Source organism: Gigantopelta aegis, chromosome 5 (genome assembly GCF_016097555.1).
Source record: "Gigantopelta aegis isolate Gae_Host chromosome 5, Gae_host_genome, whole genome shotgun sequence".
Lineage (NCBI taxonomy): Eukaryota > Metazoa > Mollusca > Gastropoda > Neomphalida > Peltospiridae > Gigantopelta > Gigantopelta aegis.
Genome location: NC_054703.1, coordinates 13,345,438 through 13,364,643, shown reverse-complemented (window position 1 = coordinate 13,364,643; position 19,206 = coordinate 13,345,438). Strand labels below are relative to the sequence as shown.

General features: G+C 39.6%; 1 protein-coding gene across 1 annotated transcript in view; it reads right to left on the bottom strand.

Annotated features, from left to right (window-relative positions):
• Window positions 1-19,206, bottom strand: part of LOC121373655 (atrial natriuretic peptide receptor 1-like) — a 72,021-nt gene that overhangs the window by 51,532 nt on the left and 1,283 nt on the right. The window contains exons 2-5 of the mRNA XM_041500367.1: window positions 10,810-10,921; window positions 10,056-10,157; window positions 8,134-8,227; window positions 105-240 (exon numbers count right to left, since the gene is read on the bottom strand). Of these exons, the coding sequence (XP_041356301.1) occupies window positions 105-240; window positions 8,134-8,227; window positions 10,056-10,157; window positions 10,810-10,921 (444 nt within the window). The remainder of the gene's footprint in view (window positions 1-104; window positions 241-8,133; window positions 8,228-10,055; window positions 10,158-10,809; window positions 10,922-19,206) is intronic.

Below are 19,206 nucleotides of genomic sequence, written 5' to 3'. Positions count from 1 at the left end.
TATAACACACAGATCATGTATTTATTTTGGGACCGGTAAGGGACTAATCATTGACATACTCTAGTGGGGGACGCCCCTCCTCCGGTTCCAAGCAAGTCACCTACCTTGAAACGTTCTGTTCCACATACGCCTGGTGATGGCCCAGCCGTCGGAGATAGATCCATTGTCAGCTAAAGTCTCGTTCAGGGCAAGGCTGTACAGTATGACAGCGTCATGGAACGCTCCAACAAAACTGTTTACCTGAAACATGTAATAATTGTTTGTTAGTCTCGTTCAAGGCAAAGCTATACAGTATGACGGCATCATGGAACGCTCCAACAAAACTGTTCACCTGAAACACGTAATAGTAATAAGAATAAGAATAAGAATTTAAATGCTATCTCATTTCAGCTCCTATGTTTCAAGTTCTTTCGCTGTCCACCTCCACATCCCAGTCGTAGCCTTTCCAACCGCGACAGTTGCTTGTCTCTTCTGGCCATCCGTGTCACACACCTGTGATTTTCCATCCGATTTTAGCTGAGAGCTTAGTCTGACCACTTTGGAGAGTGTTCAGTAGTTAATTCTGGCATTGTTAAGGGTCACTTGTGACCGCCTACAATATTCCACAACGACCAGCGGTCGTTGATAAATAAATAAATAAATAAATAAATAATAAGTAAATAAATCGATTGTTGTTTATTAGAGGAAAACAAGTGACAGGTGTCTCTTAGTCGCCCATGAAAATGCACACTAATTTTAATTAATCTACAAATCTGTAACACATTTGGATAAAGTTGCAGTTGAGTTAAACATGAGTCTGTGACTTTGAAATGGTGAAATACCCTCTAAAAATAGACAAAAAACTCGACTCCATAACTGTTACCTCTCAGAGGCACGTGCGTTATTAAAAAATATGAGAAATGCATTTTGTGATATTAAAAACACCAAGATGAACAAAAACACTTCGAATGTATGGAAATTAATAATCTAAACAATAAAATCTAAGTAAAGTATGATTTCAGTTATCAAAAACGGCTCCAATAGTAAAACAAATATGCCTTAGTGTTTAAAATCTAGAGTCCCTTTAACCCTTTCACGATATGTTTACAGTCTCGTCTGTTGAGGGGGGTTCGGGAAGGGGTGTTATGATGTCGGGAGTTAGGGCATTCTTTGGGGCCTTTGTGTAGGGCCGGACTCCCCTCTCTCGCGACCCTCACCTGGTCACACCAATGTTCAAAATATGATTGGCAGCCCCTTTTCCTTTTTTTATTATTATTATTATTTTTTTTTTTTTTTTTTTTTTTTTTTTTTTGCATACTTGTGCCAATTTTATAGCCTTTTCTCCTAACCTCCCATGGGCATAATGAATATTGGTCAATAATTATTATTAATTTTAGACCAGCCCATCTAAATTTGCGCCGAAATTATATTATATAAATACCCTGTAATTTATATAGGTTAGTATATAGGAACGTTAATACTTTTCGTTAAGGGCAGCCAAAATTTATTAACCCAAATTCCCCCCTTTTTTATATTTTTTGTGTTAATATTCAAAATTTCAAAATTGACCGTATTTGTTACGTTATCCCTATCCCGAGTCAGACCCCCGATCCTATCGGAGGCCGGACTCGGAATAGACGTGTTGTTCGAAACCCTAGTGGTATATGGACACGTTAAAACAGTTACTAAGCTGTTAAGGGGCGAGACGTAGCCCAGTAGTAAAGCGCTCGCTTGATGCGCGGTCGGTTTGGGATCGATCCCCGTCAGTGGGCCCATTTGGCTATTTCTCATTCCAGACAGTGCCCCACGACTAGTATATCAAAGGCCGTGGTATGTACTGCCCTTTCTATGGTATGGTGCATATAAAAGATCCCTTGCTGCTAATCGTAAAGAGCTCATGAAGCTCATGAAGTGGCGACAGCGGGTTTCCTAGATCTCAATATATGTGTTGTCCTTAACTATATGTCTGACACCATATAACCGTACATAAAATGTGTTGAGTGCGTCGTTAAATAAAACATTTCTACCTTCCTTGTTATATGTTGGACGACTAAAATCGCTCTCGTTGGTAAAGTTAAAATTCATTTTGTTTAACGACACCACTAGAGCACATTGATTTATTAATCACCATTTCCTCCCAGGCCATAGTTTACTTCCTATTTCCTGACTTGTAAAGATATTAACAAGCCCATGCAGACCATTGCCATTCTTAAACAATCTGCAACGCTTCTTTGGGTAGCAGTTTAGCAGATATCATCTCACCTAACGGGTTAATATTTGGAGCGTTTCTATATTTTAATATCGCAGATCTTTAACGCTGTCATAGTTCCGTCACTGACCAATCTAATTAAAATTAGCTCCACTATTACATGTGGATCTAACAGCAGCCCGTTGGAGCTCATGTTCAGTTGACCTTTCATTCGACCAATCAAAACCTTACTTGCAAAATCATGCCAGTGATTTGAAAATAATTTGAAAGCATTCGGGATTATGCCGAGGGTATACGAAATGATTCGCATGAATTACGAAGTATGCCGGAAACTAACTGCAATATAAAGTTTATATAAAATTAGTTTCAAGACGAAAAAAAAAAACCCGTGATGGTATAGCCAAAAAAAGTTTGTGTATACTAGTATACAATCCAGAGTTTATTACTGCACTTTTCCCCTGTTTTTTCAATGTTGAAATTGACCAATAAGTTCGCCTATTGCATAAATAGTCTCGCCCGATATTTATAGAATTTGTATGCTCCCGAATAACGCTAAAAAAAGGCGAAGTGTAATTGGTCGATATTTAAATTGTTATTTATAGATGAAATGTCACCTGGACATGGGAGTCCACGCAATGCTGTTAGATCTACTGGTAGACCAGTAAAGCTAATTTTAATCAGATTGTCCTTCGTCTGCTGAATTCGTCTTAGTGAAAAAAGGTCAGGAAACGGCGTAGTAATTACAGTCATGCGCAATTGCAAACGTCTCCCCGTGTCTATTTTGAGTTAACAAAAATCAATGTTAACGAACAAGGATATACATTCAATGTTCTTTATTTTACTAATAGCCTTTTTTCTATAATTAAAGATCAAACATTAACCTTTTCTAATTCCTAGCATTGCGGACAGTAAAATATGGTATGGAAAGTTATTGATGCGTATACTAATGCCTCGTCTAGGGTCATTCCAGAATAAATATTAAGCACACGTGTGGGCGATCATTTACACGAGATCAACAAGTGCAGTGTACCAAGTACAGACCTCACCGTGATCAAAACAAATTGAGAAGAGTGATTAATTGCTTTCTTGTACTTAGATTATGAGGGCCATTTAACATATTACAAGACTGAGCCAGTCAAGGCAAATCTACATTAACGTGCAGGGGCGGCGCTGACGGTACGACCATGACCGTACCACTTTTGAAAGAGGTAGGCATGGCTGTACCTTTTTTTTTTCTTCTTTTTTTTGTGGGTTATATTTGTTGTACATGAATCTGTAAAAATATCCGTTACCGGTGAACTTGAAAGGAGGGTCTGGCAACCTCGGGCCGTACCATTATTTTTATTTTACAATGTGTCTCCCCCGACATATCCCTGTTATCTCTATGTTCAGACAAGCCCCCAGGATTGCAGAATTGGAGCTAATCCTCAACTTCGAGCAAGCACGATTGTACTATTCAAAGTCCATTCGTGCAAACTGAGCGGGCTTGAAACCTTTTCACCATGTATTTCCATCATTCTCCTCACAATATTAATAGTTGTAATCCATGTAAAAATGCCCAGTGATTCGTTTGCAACCCTATATGGCTTTTTGGCAGTAAAGCTAATATGACTATATCTTGTTATTCAGATTTGGGAATTTTCGTCTAATTCGGGCAAAAATCAGCCTCCCACCCCGACACACACACGCCTGCCCCCCCCCCCCCCCACACACACACACAATGGAAGCCTGTACGCGTACGAGACCGACCCCTGGGACCGGTATCCAGGGGCGGAGTCATACTGAGCATTGATATTTAATCCTTTTATAGCACTATTTTTAAAAATTATTATTCACATGCTAATGAGAGCTAATTATAGGATATCAAACGAGGTTCCATTCTGTATCGTGTTTATGTCCCGAATGAAATGTTTATGTCCCGAATGAAATGTGTTTTCAATTTTCGCGAGCGAAAAGTGTTTCACGATGGACATAAACACATGATACAAAATGGTAGCGAGTTTAATATCCTATTTATTACCCATAATCGGTCTTAATTTAGATCACTCAGTTCGTTTGGTTGACGTTCCTGTAAGACTGTAGTGCGCCAATCGATGACGTCACGAAGTGTCATGTCCCACTTGGCGTTCTATTGGGACGTATCAATTTGATATGTACCAAGATATTTTTAACCATTTTGGTAATAATTATAGGATATTAAACGAGCTTCCATTTCGTATCATGTTTATGCCCCGAGTGAAATAATTTTCAAATTAAAATTATTTCACGAAGGACATAAAAATGATACGAAATGGTAGCGAGTTTAATATCCTATTTATTACCCACAGTCGATCTAATTTATATCACTCATCTCCTTTCGTTTGACGTTCCTGTAACTTGTAAGGTTGTAGTGCTCCAATTGATGATGTCATCGTGTGACGTCAAACGTGTTACGTCCCACTTGGCGTTCTAGTGGGACGTATCCCTTTGCTATGTACCAAGATATTTTTAACCATATGGGTAATAAACATCATTCTCTTTGCACTAGTTTCAGGGTACTGACACTGAACCAGTGCAATAGTTTCACTTAAACAACAAAGTCTGCCAAAGAGCATCTGGCCGGGTTGAATTTCAAAGAGATAAGTTAATTAAATAAAAACGTTTGATTGTTTTATTTAACGACGCCACTAGAGCACATTGATTTTTAATCTTATCATCGGCTATTGGACGTCAAACATATGGCCATTCTGACACTGTTTTAAGAGGAAACCCGCTGTCGCCACATAGGCTACTCTTTTACGACAGACAGCAAGGGATCTTTTTTATTTGCGCTTCCCACAGGCAGAATAGCACAAACCATAGCCTTTGTTGAACCAGTTATGAATCACTGGTCTGTGCAAGTGGTTTACACCTACCCATTGAGCCTTGCGGAGCACTCACTCGGGGTTTGGAGTCGGTGTCTGGATTAAAAATCCCATGCCTTGACTGGGATCCGAACCCAGTACCTATCAGCCTGTATACCGATGGTCTAACCACGACGCCACCGAGGCCGGTAGTTAATTAACTAGAACGCTGTATGCTGCCGTAAGATTTAATCGAATCAAAAAAACGATTAGCGTGCCTGCCATTGACGGGATGTATGTCAGTGACAGTATTCTTAGTTATGGGGTCAGACATCTCGTCATTAATGCTTGTTTCGTCTGACCAGTAAATTCCTCTAACTTTATTAGGCTCTAATATTATACTTCAAACAGCACGGAACTAACGCTTCAAAGACTTGTAACCGTAGCAGTGTGTCTCTCTATTTTGTAATTTAACTTAAGGTTACATCCCACCATTGATTACTCCATGTAGTTCAATATAATTTATATGTCAAAAATATATTCTGTGAAACGCACAGCACTATCGAGAAGGTTATACCCCGTTCTCACTTGAACGATTTTCTACGCGAATTCCGTGCGACTTCGCATAGTTTCGCATTGGTCGCATGGGGAGTGTTTGTTTAACTTGCAAATAACAGAACTTGGATTAAAAATCCCATGCCTTGACTGGGATCCGAAACCCCGGACCTATCATCCTTTATACCGATGGTCCCACCAAGCCTACCTAGTTTTTTAACAGTATCGCAGACATCTCGCCACGGTAATAAATTCCTCCTAACAGTATGCCACCATGCCGGTATTATTAACTAGAATATTAAGGTCTAATATTATACTCCAAACAGCACGGAACTAACGCTATGTAGTTCAATATAATTTATAGCACGATTTTCTTACGCATTCCGTGCGACCTTCGCATAGTTTCGCATTGGTCGGGTATGATAGACAGGAATAGCACGGGAGACTGAAGGAAGCCGAGCCGTGCGAATCCAAGCGGACCTTCTGCGACACCCGTGCGACATCCATCAGACTGTTGTGCAACTGCCGTGCAACCTGTGCGAATCCCATGCGAGCCCGGTGCAAAAAGGCAGTCGCACGGCAGTTGCACAAGTGAGGCTGCGCGGGAAAAGAAACCTAGGTAATTCGTACGGGAATCGCACGGCATCGCATGTTTTAGTCGCACCGCAGTTGTACAAAAAAATCGTTCAAGTGAGAACTGGGGTTTATGTAGTCGCCAAATCGTATCTAGTAATATCATGTGGAGGCCTAGTGGTGGGGAGCTCGTTATTTTCGGGTGGAAAAAAACACGTGTCACGAGGTGGCAGAAGTGCAGATATTTTTATGTTTGTTTGAATTGGGTTTTAAAATGTTTTTGGACTGCTGGTTCCTCTACTATTTTGAACCTACTTTCGTTTGAATTGTGTTTATTTGCAGTTTGCAGTTTGGAATAAATATGATTGTTTTGTTAAAGACTGAAGTGTTTTATTTCATTTGTGCAGAAATTAGATTTTTATAGGTCATGTGACTAAACAGTGTTCAGTCAGCCACCCTCATGTCAGAGCACCGCTCCGTGTTTCTTTATACATGTGGAACTATACCATTTACACAGTTGTTATCAGTTAGCACTGCGGCCGGATCTAGCCCAGTGGTAAAGCGCTCGCTCGATTCACGGTCGGCCTGGGATCGATCCCCGTCGGTGGGCCCATTGGGCTATTTCTCGTTCCAGCCAGTGCACCACTACTGGCATATCAAAGACCGTGGTATGTACTACCCTGGCTGTGGGATGGTGGATATAAAAGAACCCTTACTGCTAATCGAAAAGAGTAGCCCATGAAGTGGCGACAGCGGGTTTCATCTCTCAATATCTGTGTGGTCCTTAACCATATGTCTGACGTCATATAACCGTAAATAAATTGTGTTGAGTGCGTCGTTAAATAAAATATTCTCTCTCTAGATAGACTACGGTATTTGATATACCAGTCGTGGAGCACTAGTTCCGATGAGAACAAAACGTGTATCATTGAATGTTTGTGTGCATGTGTCTCTTCGTTTCTTTCAGTCAACATCTCTCTCTCTCTCTCTCTCTCTCTCTCTCTCTCTCTCTCTCTCTCTCTCTCTCTCTCTCTCTCTCTCTGGTGTGTGTGTGTGTGTGTGTGTGTGTGACACTCTCTGTCTCTTTTTCTCTCTGTCTCTCTCTGTCTATCTCTCTTTATTTCTCTCTCTCTCTCTCTCTCTCTCTCTCTCTCTCTCTCTCTCTCCTCCCTCCTTCCTCTCTCTCCCTCCCTCCCCCCTCCCTCCTCTCTCTCTCTCTCTCCCTCTCTCTCTCTCTCTCTCTCTCTCTCTCTCTCTCTCTCTCTCTCTCTCTCTCTCTCTCTCTCTCTCTCTGTTAGTACTACATATAACAAATAACTTCAAATCAATGGATTATTTAAATACTACAGAGGTCAATCGAATTGATTTCAAGGATGACGTGTTGTAGTTATATAGACGAGTCAACCATATGGGTAATATTGTTTGGTTTAGTAATATACATAGTAAAACACAGTTTTGTTTAACGACACCACTACAGCACATTGGTTAATTAATCATCGGCTATCGGATGTCACACATGTGGTAATTCTGACACGTAGTCATCAGAAGAAACGCGCATCATTTTTCTTAATGCAGCAAAGGATCTTTTTTATGCACTTTCCCACAGACAGGAAAGCACATACCACGGCCTTTGACCAGTTCTGGTGCACTGGCTGGAACGATAAACGATACAAACTCAGTTAGTTGAATGAATCCACCGAGGTGATTCGATCCTACGACGTAATCACCTCATGCGAGCGCTCAGCCGACTGAGAGAAATCCCGCTCCCTTGGTTTAGTGATATAAATTGTAAAGACGCCATCAAATAACTAACTAACTAAATAAATAAGTCAATGATTGAATAAAAATAATCAATCAATAAATAAATAAATAAATAAATATATACATACATACATACATACATAAATACATAAATAAATAAGTCAATGAATGAATGAATGACAATCTAAATAAATAAATAAATAATAATAAAATAAATAAATTTCTCGTACTCACTTCGTCCTCACCATATGTGAAGTTTGGGTACATTTTCTCTGCTCTGCGTTTGACGTCATCAGAAAACGCGTGGTATTCCGGACTGGTTGGCTTTCTGTAAACAATAACTTTGTCGTAAAGTACGTGGGTGTGCGGGTGTGTTTGCGTCAGCCGTGTGTGTGTTGTGTGTGGCGTGGTAGATGATTGTGTGCGTGATGTGTGTGGCGTATGTGCGTGTGGTGTGTGATCTATGGAGGGATGTATATATGTACAGATGTGTGTGCGTATGCACGCTAAAAGATAAAATGTGTTTTGACTTAAGTAAACCACTTGAGTACATTAACTAATTATCAGTCATTGCATGTGAAACATTTCGTAATTCTGACATAAACGAAAGCTGCTATATTTTCCATTGACACACCGGCCTTGGTGGCGTCGTGGTTAGGCCATCGGTCAACAGGCTGGCAAGTAATGGGTTCGGATCCCAGTCGAGGCATGGGGTTTTTAATCCAGATACCGACTCCAAACCCTGAGTGAGTGCTCCGCAAGGGTCAGTGGGTAGGTGTAAACCACTTGCACCGACCAGTGATCCATAACCGGTTCAACAAAGGCCATGGTTTGTGCTATCCTGCCTGTGGGAAGCGCAAATAAAAGATCCCTTGCTGCTAACCGGAAAGAGTAGCCCATATAGTGGCGACAGCGGGTTTCCTCTCAAAATCTGTGTGGTCCTTAACCATATGTCTGACGCCATATAACCGTAAATAAAAATGTGTTGTGTGCGTCGTTAAATAAAACATTTCTTTCTTTTTCTTTCTTTCCATTGACAGCAAAGGATGTTTTATTTGCTACGGGGGGGGGGGGGGGGGGGGGGTACGTATCTCAGTGGTACAGCGCTCGCCTGACACGCATTCGATCTAAGATCGATTCCCATCGGTGGGCCCATTGGGCTATTTCTCGTTCCAGCCAATGCTCCACAATTGGTGTAACAAAGGCCGTGGTACGTGCTATTGTTTTTGTGGGATAGTGCATATAAAAGATCCCTTGCTTTTAATCGAAAAGAGTAGCCCATGAAGTGGCGATAGCGGGTTTCCTCTTATGTGCGGTCCTTAACCATATATCTGACGCCATATATCCGTAAAACAAAATGTGTTGAGTGCGTTGTTAAATAAAACATTTCCTTCCTACCTTTCCCACAGAATAGACTATGGTATTTGATATACCAGTCGTGGAGCACTGGTTCCGATGAAAACAAAACGTGTATCATTGAATGTTTGTATGCATGTGTCTCTTCGTTTCTTTCAGTCAACAACATCTCTTCTCTCTCTCTCTCTCTCTCTCTCTCTCTCTCTCTCTCTCTCTCTCTCTCTCTCTCTCTCTATCTCTCTCTCTATCTGTCTCTATCTCCCCCTCTCCCCTCTCTCTCTCTCTCTCTCTCTCTCTCTCTCTCTCTCTCTCTCTCTCTCTCTCTCTCCCCCCTCTCTCTCTCTCTCTCTCTCTCTCTCTCTCTCTCTCTCTCTCTCTCTCTCTCTCTCTCTCTCTCTCAGTAAAAGTACTGTTCGGAAGTGGTTGTTCTGCTATATAGATGAGACACTTAACACAGATTCATGGAATTGGCCATTATTTTGCCAAATACCCATTTGACCGTGCACTGTGCAGAGATACGGCCATGCATTACGGTAATGTTCAGATTTGTTTTTTAATTCCCGCTATCTTCTTCCTATTGTATATTTTACGTGTATGCAAAGCACGCCAAGGAAGGAAATGAATGAATGAATGAATGAATGAATGAATGAATGAATGAATGTTTAACGACACCCCAGCACGAAAAATAGAAAGGAAATGTTTCATTTAACGACGCACTCGACACATTTTGTTTATGGTTAAGAACGTCAAGATAACAATTGTAGGTTTCGGCTCTAGTATCTCTGTGCACATATGAATACCTTAAGGTGATGGTGAGCACGGACTCGAAGGCTGCGCGTGCCGCGTCGTTCCTGACGTCGGTGTCGTTGGTTCGGAACCACGGCTGGCGGATGTCCTTCGTGCTGCAACGGCAAAGATAGTGTTTCAAAATCAACATTTGACAATGGTGATGGTGTGATGATGATGATAATGATGATGATGGTGATGATGATCATGTTGATGATGATGTTGATGATTATAATGGTTATTATAATGATTATAATTATAATAAAATTATTACCATTATTATTATTGTAATGATTATTATTATTTTTTTTTTTTTTTTTTTTTATAATGAAAATTATTATTATTATTATTATTGTTATTATGGTGGTATGGTGTTGTGTGGTGGCGGTGATGATGATGATGATGATAATGATAATGATGATGATTATTATTATTATTAATGATGGTGGTGGTGATGATGACTAGATGATGATGTTGACTCATGAGTCTTGACTCAAAACTGAACAGTCTGAGACTGTAACGTCGAGCACGTTTTATAAGCACGGGTCGTGGTATGGAATGGTCATTATGGTGATGTTGTTGGTGGTGGTGTTGATGTTGTTACCGATTTAAATGTTGTTAAGGCATCAGGGCTCCGTTTTAGGAAGCGAAGTATAAGGTAGTAATAGTACTTAACATTATCTTAACGCTAAGACCGCTCCGCAAAACGGGTCCCAGCGGCCTGATATGGAATGGTTGTTGTCGTTGATGATGTTGTTTGTGATTTACCTGCTGAACAGGTCGATGTTGAAGAAGACGTACTCGCCGTTGTCGAAGTTGAGCTCGTGGGCGCGGATCATGATCTCTCGCACGGTGTCGGGGTTGGCGCACAGGACCACGACTGCAACGAAGAAAGAAAGGTTTGATTAAATCACACCCCAGCACATTGTTTGTTAAATATGCGCTTGTAATGAGTTTTAAACAGGACCATGTATTGGCCATTATGATTCCTGAGAAACCTTCGATGCTTCTTGAGTGCTTGAAACAGCAACCTGTGAAAAGTAGAAACCAGTCCTATCTTTTTAGACAAGCAGGTGAACTAAAAAATCACCAGCTAAAATAAAAAAATAAAAAATCGCAGGTAATTTTTCAAGAGACAGTAAAAGTTTGTTTTGTTTAACGACACCACTGGAGCACATTGATTTATTAATCATCGGCTATTGGTTGTCAAATATTTGGTATTTTTTACATATATAGTCTTAGAGAGGAAACCCGCTACAAGCAGCAATGGATCTATTATATGCACCATTCCAAAGACAAGATAGCACATACCACGGCCTTTGATATACCAGTATTGGTGCACTGGCTGGAACGCGAAATAGCCGAAAGGGCCCACCAACGGGGATCGATCCCAAACCGACCGCGCACCAAGCAAGCGCTTTACCACATCTCTGACGTCCTTATTTTCCACATACTGTCTCAAATCCTCCCTTCACTCAATGCTGTCTTATTCTCACCAGGCTATATTGTTTCTTAGCAAGATATATTTATTTTGGCCTGCTTAAAAACAAAATAACAGCAGGCCATAGTTTATTTCCTATTTCACGCCCTGACTTGTAAAGAGATTAACAAGCCCATGCAGACAGAACAGAACAGAAGAGAACTTTATTACACCCAGGCCGTTAGGCAACGGCATATGGGGAAACATGAATAATTACATAATATATCATGTGCCAAGACCATTGCCATTCTTGAACAATCTGCAACGCTTCTTTGGGTAGCAGTTTAGCAGATATCATCTCACCTAACGGGTCAATATTGGAGTGTTTTTAACTTTTAATATCGCAGATCCTTAACGCTTGATAGTTCCGTCATTGACCAATCTAATTAAAATTAGATACACTATTACATGTGGATCTAACAGCAGCCCGTTGGAGCTCATGTCCAGTTAACCTTTCATTCGACGAATCAAAAGCTTACTTGCATAATCATGCCAGTGAGTTGAAAATAATTTGAAAACATTCAGAATTATGCCGAAGGTATACGAAATGATTCGGGTGAATTACGAAGTTTGCCGGAAACTAATTTCACTGCCGTAATATAAAGTTTTAATGTCGAACTTTCGTTTCAAGACGGAAAAAAACCCCGTAATAGTATAGCCATAAAATCTATTTGTTCTGGTGCACAATCCAGAGTTTATTACTGCACTTTCAACCCCGGTTGTTTTTAATGATACAAGTTCGCCTATTGCTTAAGCGGCAATCTAATTAAATTGGAGCTCATCTATATGAACCACGACCGAAACAGCCGAGGACTGTGTATATAACCTTAATGTAAAATCGTTTCGATTACTATTTAATCCCGTTGTTATAGAAATAAATCAATGTTCGGCCATACAGCGTTAAAATAACTATCAGTATGTGAAACACCAGTAATTTAAAATGTACTACGGTCTCAAAGTTTCTTTTCAAACAATCTAAAAACACCACCCATTAAAATAAATAATATGCTGGTATTTTTTTTTAACTTTTAAAAAATAGTAAACTTCAACTTATATCTCGAAATCTGGACTTGTTTTGTCAAGTGCTTAACTGACTATCTTTGGTGATCTGGGTGAATTAAGTTCGGTTCTGTCATTGCTGATAAATGTATTGGCGTTTTGTTGTCACAATATGTTGATTCTTGTCGCCAGTTAAATTGAGATAGGAAGGAAATGATTTAAGGACACACTCAACACATTTTATTTACTGTTATATGGCGTCATACATATGGTTAAGGACCACACAGATAATGAGAGTGGAAACCCACTGTCTCCACTTCGTGGGCATATTCGTTTCGATTAGCAGCAAGGGGTATTTTATATGCATCATCCCACAGACAGGATAGCACATACCACGGCCTTTGTTATACCAGTCGTGGTGGACTGGCTGGAGCGAGAAATAAAATTGAGATAGTATCAGCGTATCAGTTGATATTGCTGAATTAGGGTAGTCAAGGACGCTTACCGTGACATCTGAAACTAGTAGCTTAAACCCCCAGCCCCCATTTTTCTGATTTACTTTAAGTTAAAGTTTGTTTTGTTTAAGAATTCCACTAGAGCACATTGATTTATTAATCATTGGCTATTGGGTGTGAAACATTTGGTAATTTTAACATATAGTCATAGAGAGAAAACCCGCTACATTTTTCCATTAGTAGCAAGGTTATATATATATATATATATATATATATATATATATATATATATATATATATATATATATATGCATTCCGCAAACACGATAGCACATACAATGGTCTTTGATATACAGCTCTGTGTGTACTGGCTGGAACAAGAAATGGCTCAATGAGCCCACTAACGGGGATCGATCTCAGACCGACAACGCGTCAATTGAGCCCTTTACAACTGGGGTTAGTCCTGCCCGGATGTTGGCAACTTACGGAAAACCGATACGTTCAGTTTTGCGAACCTCGAGCAAGATTTTAATGTGGAATACAAATGTGCAATACATAGAGAATAATACATGAATGGCCGTTAGATACCATTTATCTTACGAGTTGTTTTACAATGTAACGTGCGAAGGCGAGTTTGATACGTTTATAAAGAACGTTACACTTGTAGCTAACTTACGCGTCACAGACACATGATTGTCAGGTTAATTATACGTCACAGTGTAATTTATTTCCGCCGTGTTGTTTTTTCATTGGATGCATGACACTGGTGACCTGGTCATCACCTAGGAGCGGCCAGTCGTATGTTTTGAAATTGTTAACACATGTACATGTCTAAACAACCCATATGTTATCAAAAATAATATATGATGTTCTCACCAACGGGTGTGTAATAAAATTATTAATAGTGGATATGGCTATAGAAAGAAGATCGTCCAAATAATATTTTTGGGGCGACTAATTTCATTATTTTTTAACATTTAAAGTCGCCCAAACGAGCAATATACGTTCAACTTTGTTTTATTAAACAGACTTTCAAGAAAGAAAAACAAATGAAGACAAACTACAGAGAACAAAATTCAACGAAATGAGTTTCCTTAATATGAACCACATGCCAAAGTAAATAATTAAACTTCTTTATTCTATAGTATGCGACATGACGAATGGATGAAATAAAGAGATACAGTAGTATTCATTTCATGTTCAATCTTCATATTCCTATAATGTTACTTTTATTACACTGTATTGCCATAGATTTCCCAACAGATGTGAATAAGTGGACAATGTGACCCAGAGCCAATTCTATGTCAAGTAATACTTTGATGTTTTGTAGTTACTTCAGCTCAGATTAAAGACATTCAATGAATTTGCGCTTCCAGTGCATAAACAGAGGAAGAAAGAAAATGGTTTATTTAACGACGCACTCAACACATTTTATTTACGGTTATACGGCGTCGGACATAAACAACAGAATAATACATGAGTGGCCGTTAGATACCATTTATCTCACAACGAGTTGTTTTGAAATGTATCTAAGGAGCGAAAGCGAGTTGTGAGATAAATGGTATCTAAAGTATTATTCTATTTCTTATAGATCCTAAAAACAACCCCAGGTTTTAAGCAAATTTTAACATCTTTATCGACTAAAAGATATTTACAACACTTTGCACTTGTAGCTGACTTATGCGTCACAGACACGTGATTGCCAGGTTAACTATACGTCACAGTGTAATCGATTTCCACCGTGCTGGGGTTTGTTTTAATTTTTTTATTGGACGTATGGCATTGATCACCTGGCCATCACCTAGGGGCAGCCAGTCGTATGTCTTGAAATTGTTACCACACATACGTGTGTAAACAAGTATGTGTTATAAAAAATAACGCATACTGTTCTCACCAGCGAGTGTGTAAGAAACAGAGAATACTATACGGGTGGTCGTGATTGTCGCAACTGTGTAGAAGATGAACAACATGTCCTGCTTCATTGCCCCATACATAGAGATTTGAGGGCTATTTTATTTACTAAATGTATAGAATGATGGGATGGTGTTATATGGAGTTACGACGAAAGACTATAACATATTAATAATCGACACATACAATATATAAATATTACATTAAAACACATTTAAAACATTGAACATGAAACAAAATACAAAAAACATATATCTAACTAAAACCCCAAAATACAGTTAATAATACAGTTTATTTTCCATATGGCTGAAAATATCTTGGCACATATCAAAGTTATTCGTCCCACTAAAACGCAAAATGGGACGTAACACTTCGACGTCACACGATGACGTCATCAATTGGAGCACTACAACCTTACAGGAACGTGCTTTCCAAATTTAAAAATAAATTTAATGCAGGGCCGGACCCAGAAGACCGGGGGGGGGGGGATAAAATGTCAAAGGCCACCAACATCAAATAATAATTAAAATGTTATTTAATTTGCCTCTGAATTGGAACTCATACGTATATATATATATATATATATATTATATAATATATATATATAGATATTTATGGTGGTGCTAGGGGCTGGGGTTGGGGGTTGGGGGTGTTACATTTGTAATGCGAAAAACCCAAGGGCTATTGTTCGGACTCGTATGGGTTCAACCACTTTTTCATACCGCCATACACAGCCCCTGAATGTCCAAATACGATAGCATTGCTGGGTCAATAACATCATTATTTCGATCTATGACTGCACATGCTATTGTAGCAATGTGTAAAACCACGTAAAATACAAGTTAGGAAGGGTATATAAATTCATTGAAAATGTATTAGTCGACATTCTTGTTATTGTTATTTGAGGAAAAATATGGGTAAATCGAAAAACACTTCAGTTGATGTAAAATCGTGTATTAAGAACGTTTTCGATTATTTTGAAGATGAATATCAGCGCGGTAGACCTAGGTATGCTTCTTATCGAATTGTCGATCGAGTTTGCCGCTGCCACTTATGCCTTCTCTACCAGAACCTTCTGTTAATCGCCATGGATAACGCAAGCTACCACAACAAAATTAACTGAGATTACACGATGTCCTGCACTAAACGCTAAAAAGCAAGAAATTCAGTCGTGGCTACGAAACAAAAATATACCTTTTGAGAGTAACATGACAAAGCCAGTTCTTTATGAACTTGTAAAAAGTAACAAATGTGCACAGCAATTTGTTACTGATGATATTGCTGAACGTCAATGGGCACTTGTGTCTAAGACTGGCCGCCAAGACATTCTGAACTCAATCCGATAGAACTGATCTGGAGTCAAGTCAAAGGGGCACATAGCTCGTCATAATGATGGTAAAATGACCACGGTGCGGAGAGAACTTGCACTGCATTGAACTCTGTCACACCTACACACTTCTCTGACGCAGTTAAACATGTAATAAAGATCGAAGAAGATTTTAGAAAACAAAATAGTTTTTTATAAGAAATAAAATACCCCCTGTGATAGTCCCCCTTAACGAAGATAGTGATGAAGAAATGAGTTAGTCGACTGATTAAGTTATTTCTCATACCCATCAGGAGTATTACTTTAATGTATGCATGAACTATTTAACACCAAAAACTATTTATTTTCCATATCATTCACTATCAAACAACCTAACAACCTATAAACTAATCGACTAGAAATGCATATAGACTACACATACATACGAGAGAAATGTTTATTTAACGGACACACTCAACGCATTTGATATACGTTTATGTGGCGTCAGACAAAACGGGTTAAGGAGCATTATGACAGTGAGAAAAGAAACTCGCTACCGCCACATGGCCCACTGTTTCCGATAAGCAATTTTTGATAAGCATAAGGGACGTTTTTTATATGCACCATCCCATAGACAGGATAGCACATACCACAGCCTTTATACATCAGTTGTGGTGCACAGGCTGGAACTAGACACAACCCAATGGGTCCACCATGTGGGATCGATCAGTCGACCTACCATGAGCGAAAGCTTTACCTCTGAGCTACGTCCCGCTCCATATACAAAAGAAGCCTTAAGTGGGGTTGGGGTTGTGCAGAGGGACTCACCTTCACCAATCGCATGCATACCATATTCTTCTCTCTCTCTCTCTCTCCTTATAACCATATAACCATAGATTAAAATATATTGAATTCGTCGTTACATAAATCACGTCTCTCTCTCTCTCTTTTCTTAAATATAGGTCATATTACGATTTGTGCGGATAGGACGATAGAACCGAACATTAGTTTGAAACGCACTATAGAATGATGCTTTTGATATGCAAATGACCTTAGTTATTTAAAGGAGAAATAACGTGCATTCCGAACACACAGAGATTTTTAAAAAGTGGAATTAAGTCAACTTCGTGCATTTTATATGATGATTTGTATGTAAAACCTGTCGGGGTTTGGGTTTGTTTTTATGTAAATGCAAAGAAAACAAATATCGAATAGGAAATAAACGTAACATTTGCAAAAAACTTTGGGTCTAAATAATTGAACAGGATAATAGTTCTATCTTCCATATGCAGGAATGCAAAAAAAGTATGTTTTGTTTAACGACACCACTAGAGCACATTGATTTAGTAAACGGCTTTTGGACGTCAAACATTTGGTAATTTTGACATATAGTCTTGATAGAGGAAACCTGCTATACTTTCTTTTAGTAGCAAGGGATCTTTTATATTCACTATCCCACAGACAGGAGAGCACATACCACGGCCTTTGATACACCAGTCGTGGTGCACTGTTTGGAACAAAAAATAGCCCAATGGGCCCACCGACGGGGATCGATCCGAAACCGACCGCGCATCAAGCGAGCGCTTTACCGCTGGGCTACGCCCCCCCCCCCCCCCTCCACCCCACACACACACACTTAAATACCCAATCACATAGCCTACCACACAATTCATTCATTTGAAATTATTTCCGTGCCTATATCCAATTAAAGTTCAAGCACGCTGTCCTGGGCACACACCCGAGCTATATGGGTTGTCTGTCCAGTACAGTGGTTTAGTCGTTAGTGGTATAGTGAGAGAGAAGACGGTGTAGTGGTCTTACACCTGCCCATTGAGTCGTTAAAACTCGCTCTAGGTAGGAGCCGGTACCGGGCTGCGAACCCAGTACCTACCAGACATGTCCGATGGCTTAACCACGACCCCACTGAGGCCGGTCTAACACACAAGGACGGCGTACGAGAGCGCACAAAGACATTCTTATTAGAAATCACATTCAGATGCTATCGCCGCTTTTAAAACGAAACTAATTTATTGAAATAAATCTGTATTCTGAAAGCACCCGAATGAAAAGAAAAAAAACACGAGTCTAAAAGAGTCCATAATTTCAAACTGACAAACGGATAACACAAAGAAAGTAAAAAAAACACCCTCACTTAAACAACGGTATTGATTATTTGAAAGGAAATACCCATTAACTGAAAATGATGCGGTATAAGGCCATACGTGATACTTTCAGGACAAACGCTTTCTGGCAGAATGTGGTTTTGTTAAGAGAAAGGGGGAAAAAATCAGAGGCAAGGAAATTAGAACAAAATGGTGGGCGATGAGCAGTGCTGATTTTGTTTTCTTGTAGAATGCAGGAAATTGCATTTAAGGACATCTAGGTTTCAAAATTTTACAAGAGAGCATATCCCTGAACCCCCTAGAAACTTTGCTTTGCGCACCCTTTCTTTTTCACACACTCTGTCTGTCTGTGTGTGTGTGTGTGTGTGTGTGTGTGTGTGTGTGTGTGTGTGTGTGTGTCTCTCTCTCTCTCTCTCTCTCTCTCTCTCTCTCTCTCTCTCTCTCCTCTTATTTACCACAAAAGACAACCCATGACATATCTTTTCTCTTGTGATCTGCTCCTCTCTATCTGTACATATATGTCTCTGTCTCTGACTCTATCTATCTCTCTCTCTATCTATCTCTCTCTTCTCTATCTACTCTCGCTCTTCTTTCTTCTTCTCTCCTCTTATTAATAAGCAAAAGCAATCCATGACATTCTCTTTCTCTTTTGCTTGTCCCCTTCTGTATCCGTTTGTTGTTGTGTTTTTTCCTCTCTCCTCTTTCTCTCTCCCTCTCCCCTTTCTCTCTCTCTCTCTCCTTTTCCCAAAAAAAAAGTCCCCTCTTTCCCCTCTCCTTTTCTCTCTCTCTCTTCTCTCTCTCCTCTCTCCCCTTCTCTCTCTCTCTTCTCTCTCTCTTTTTCCAAAAAGAAACCCAGACATTTTCTTTTTCTTTGCTTGATTTTGGGCCTTG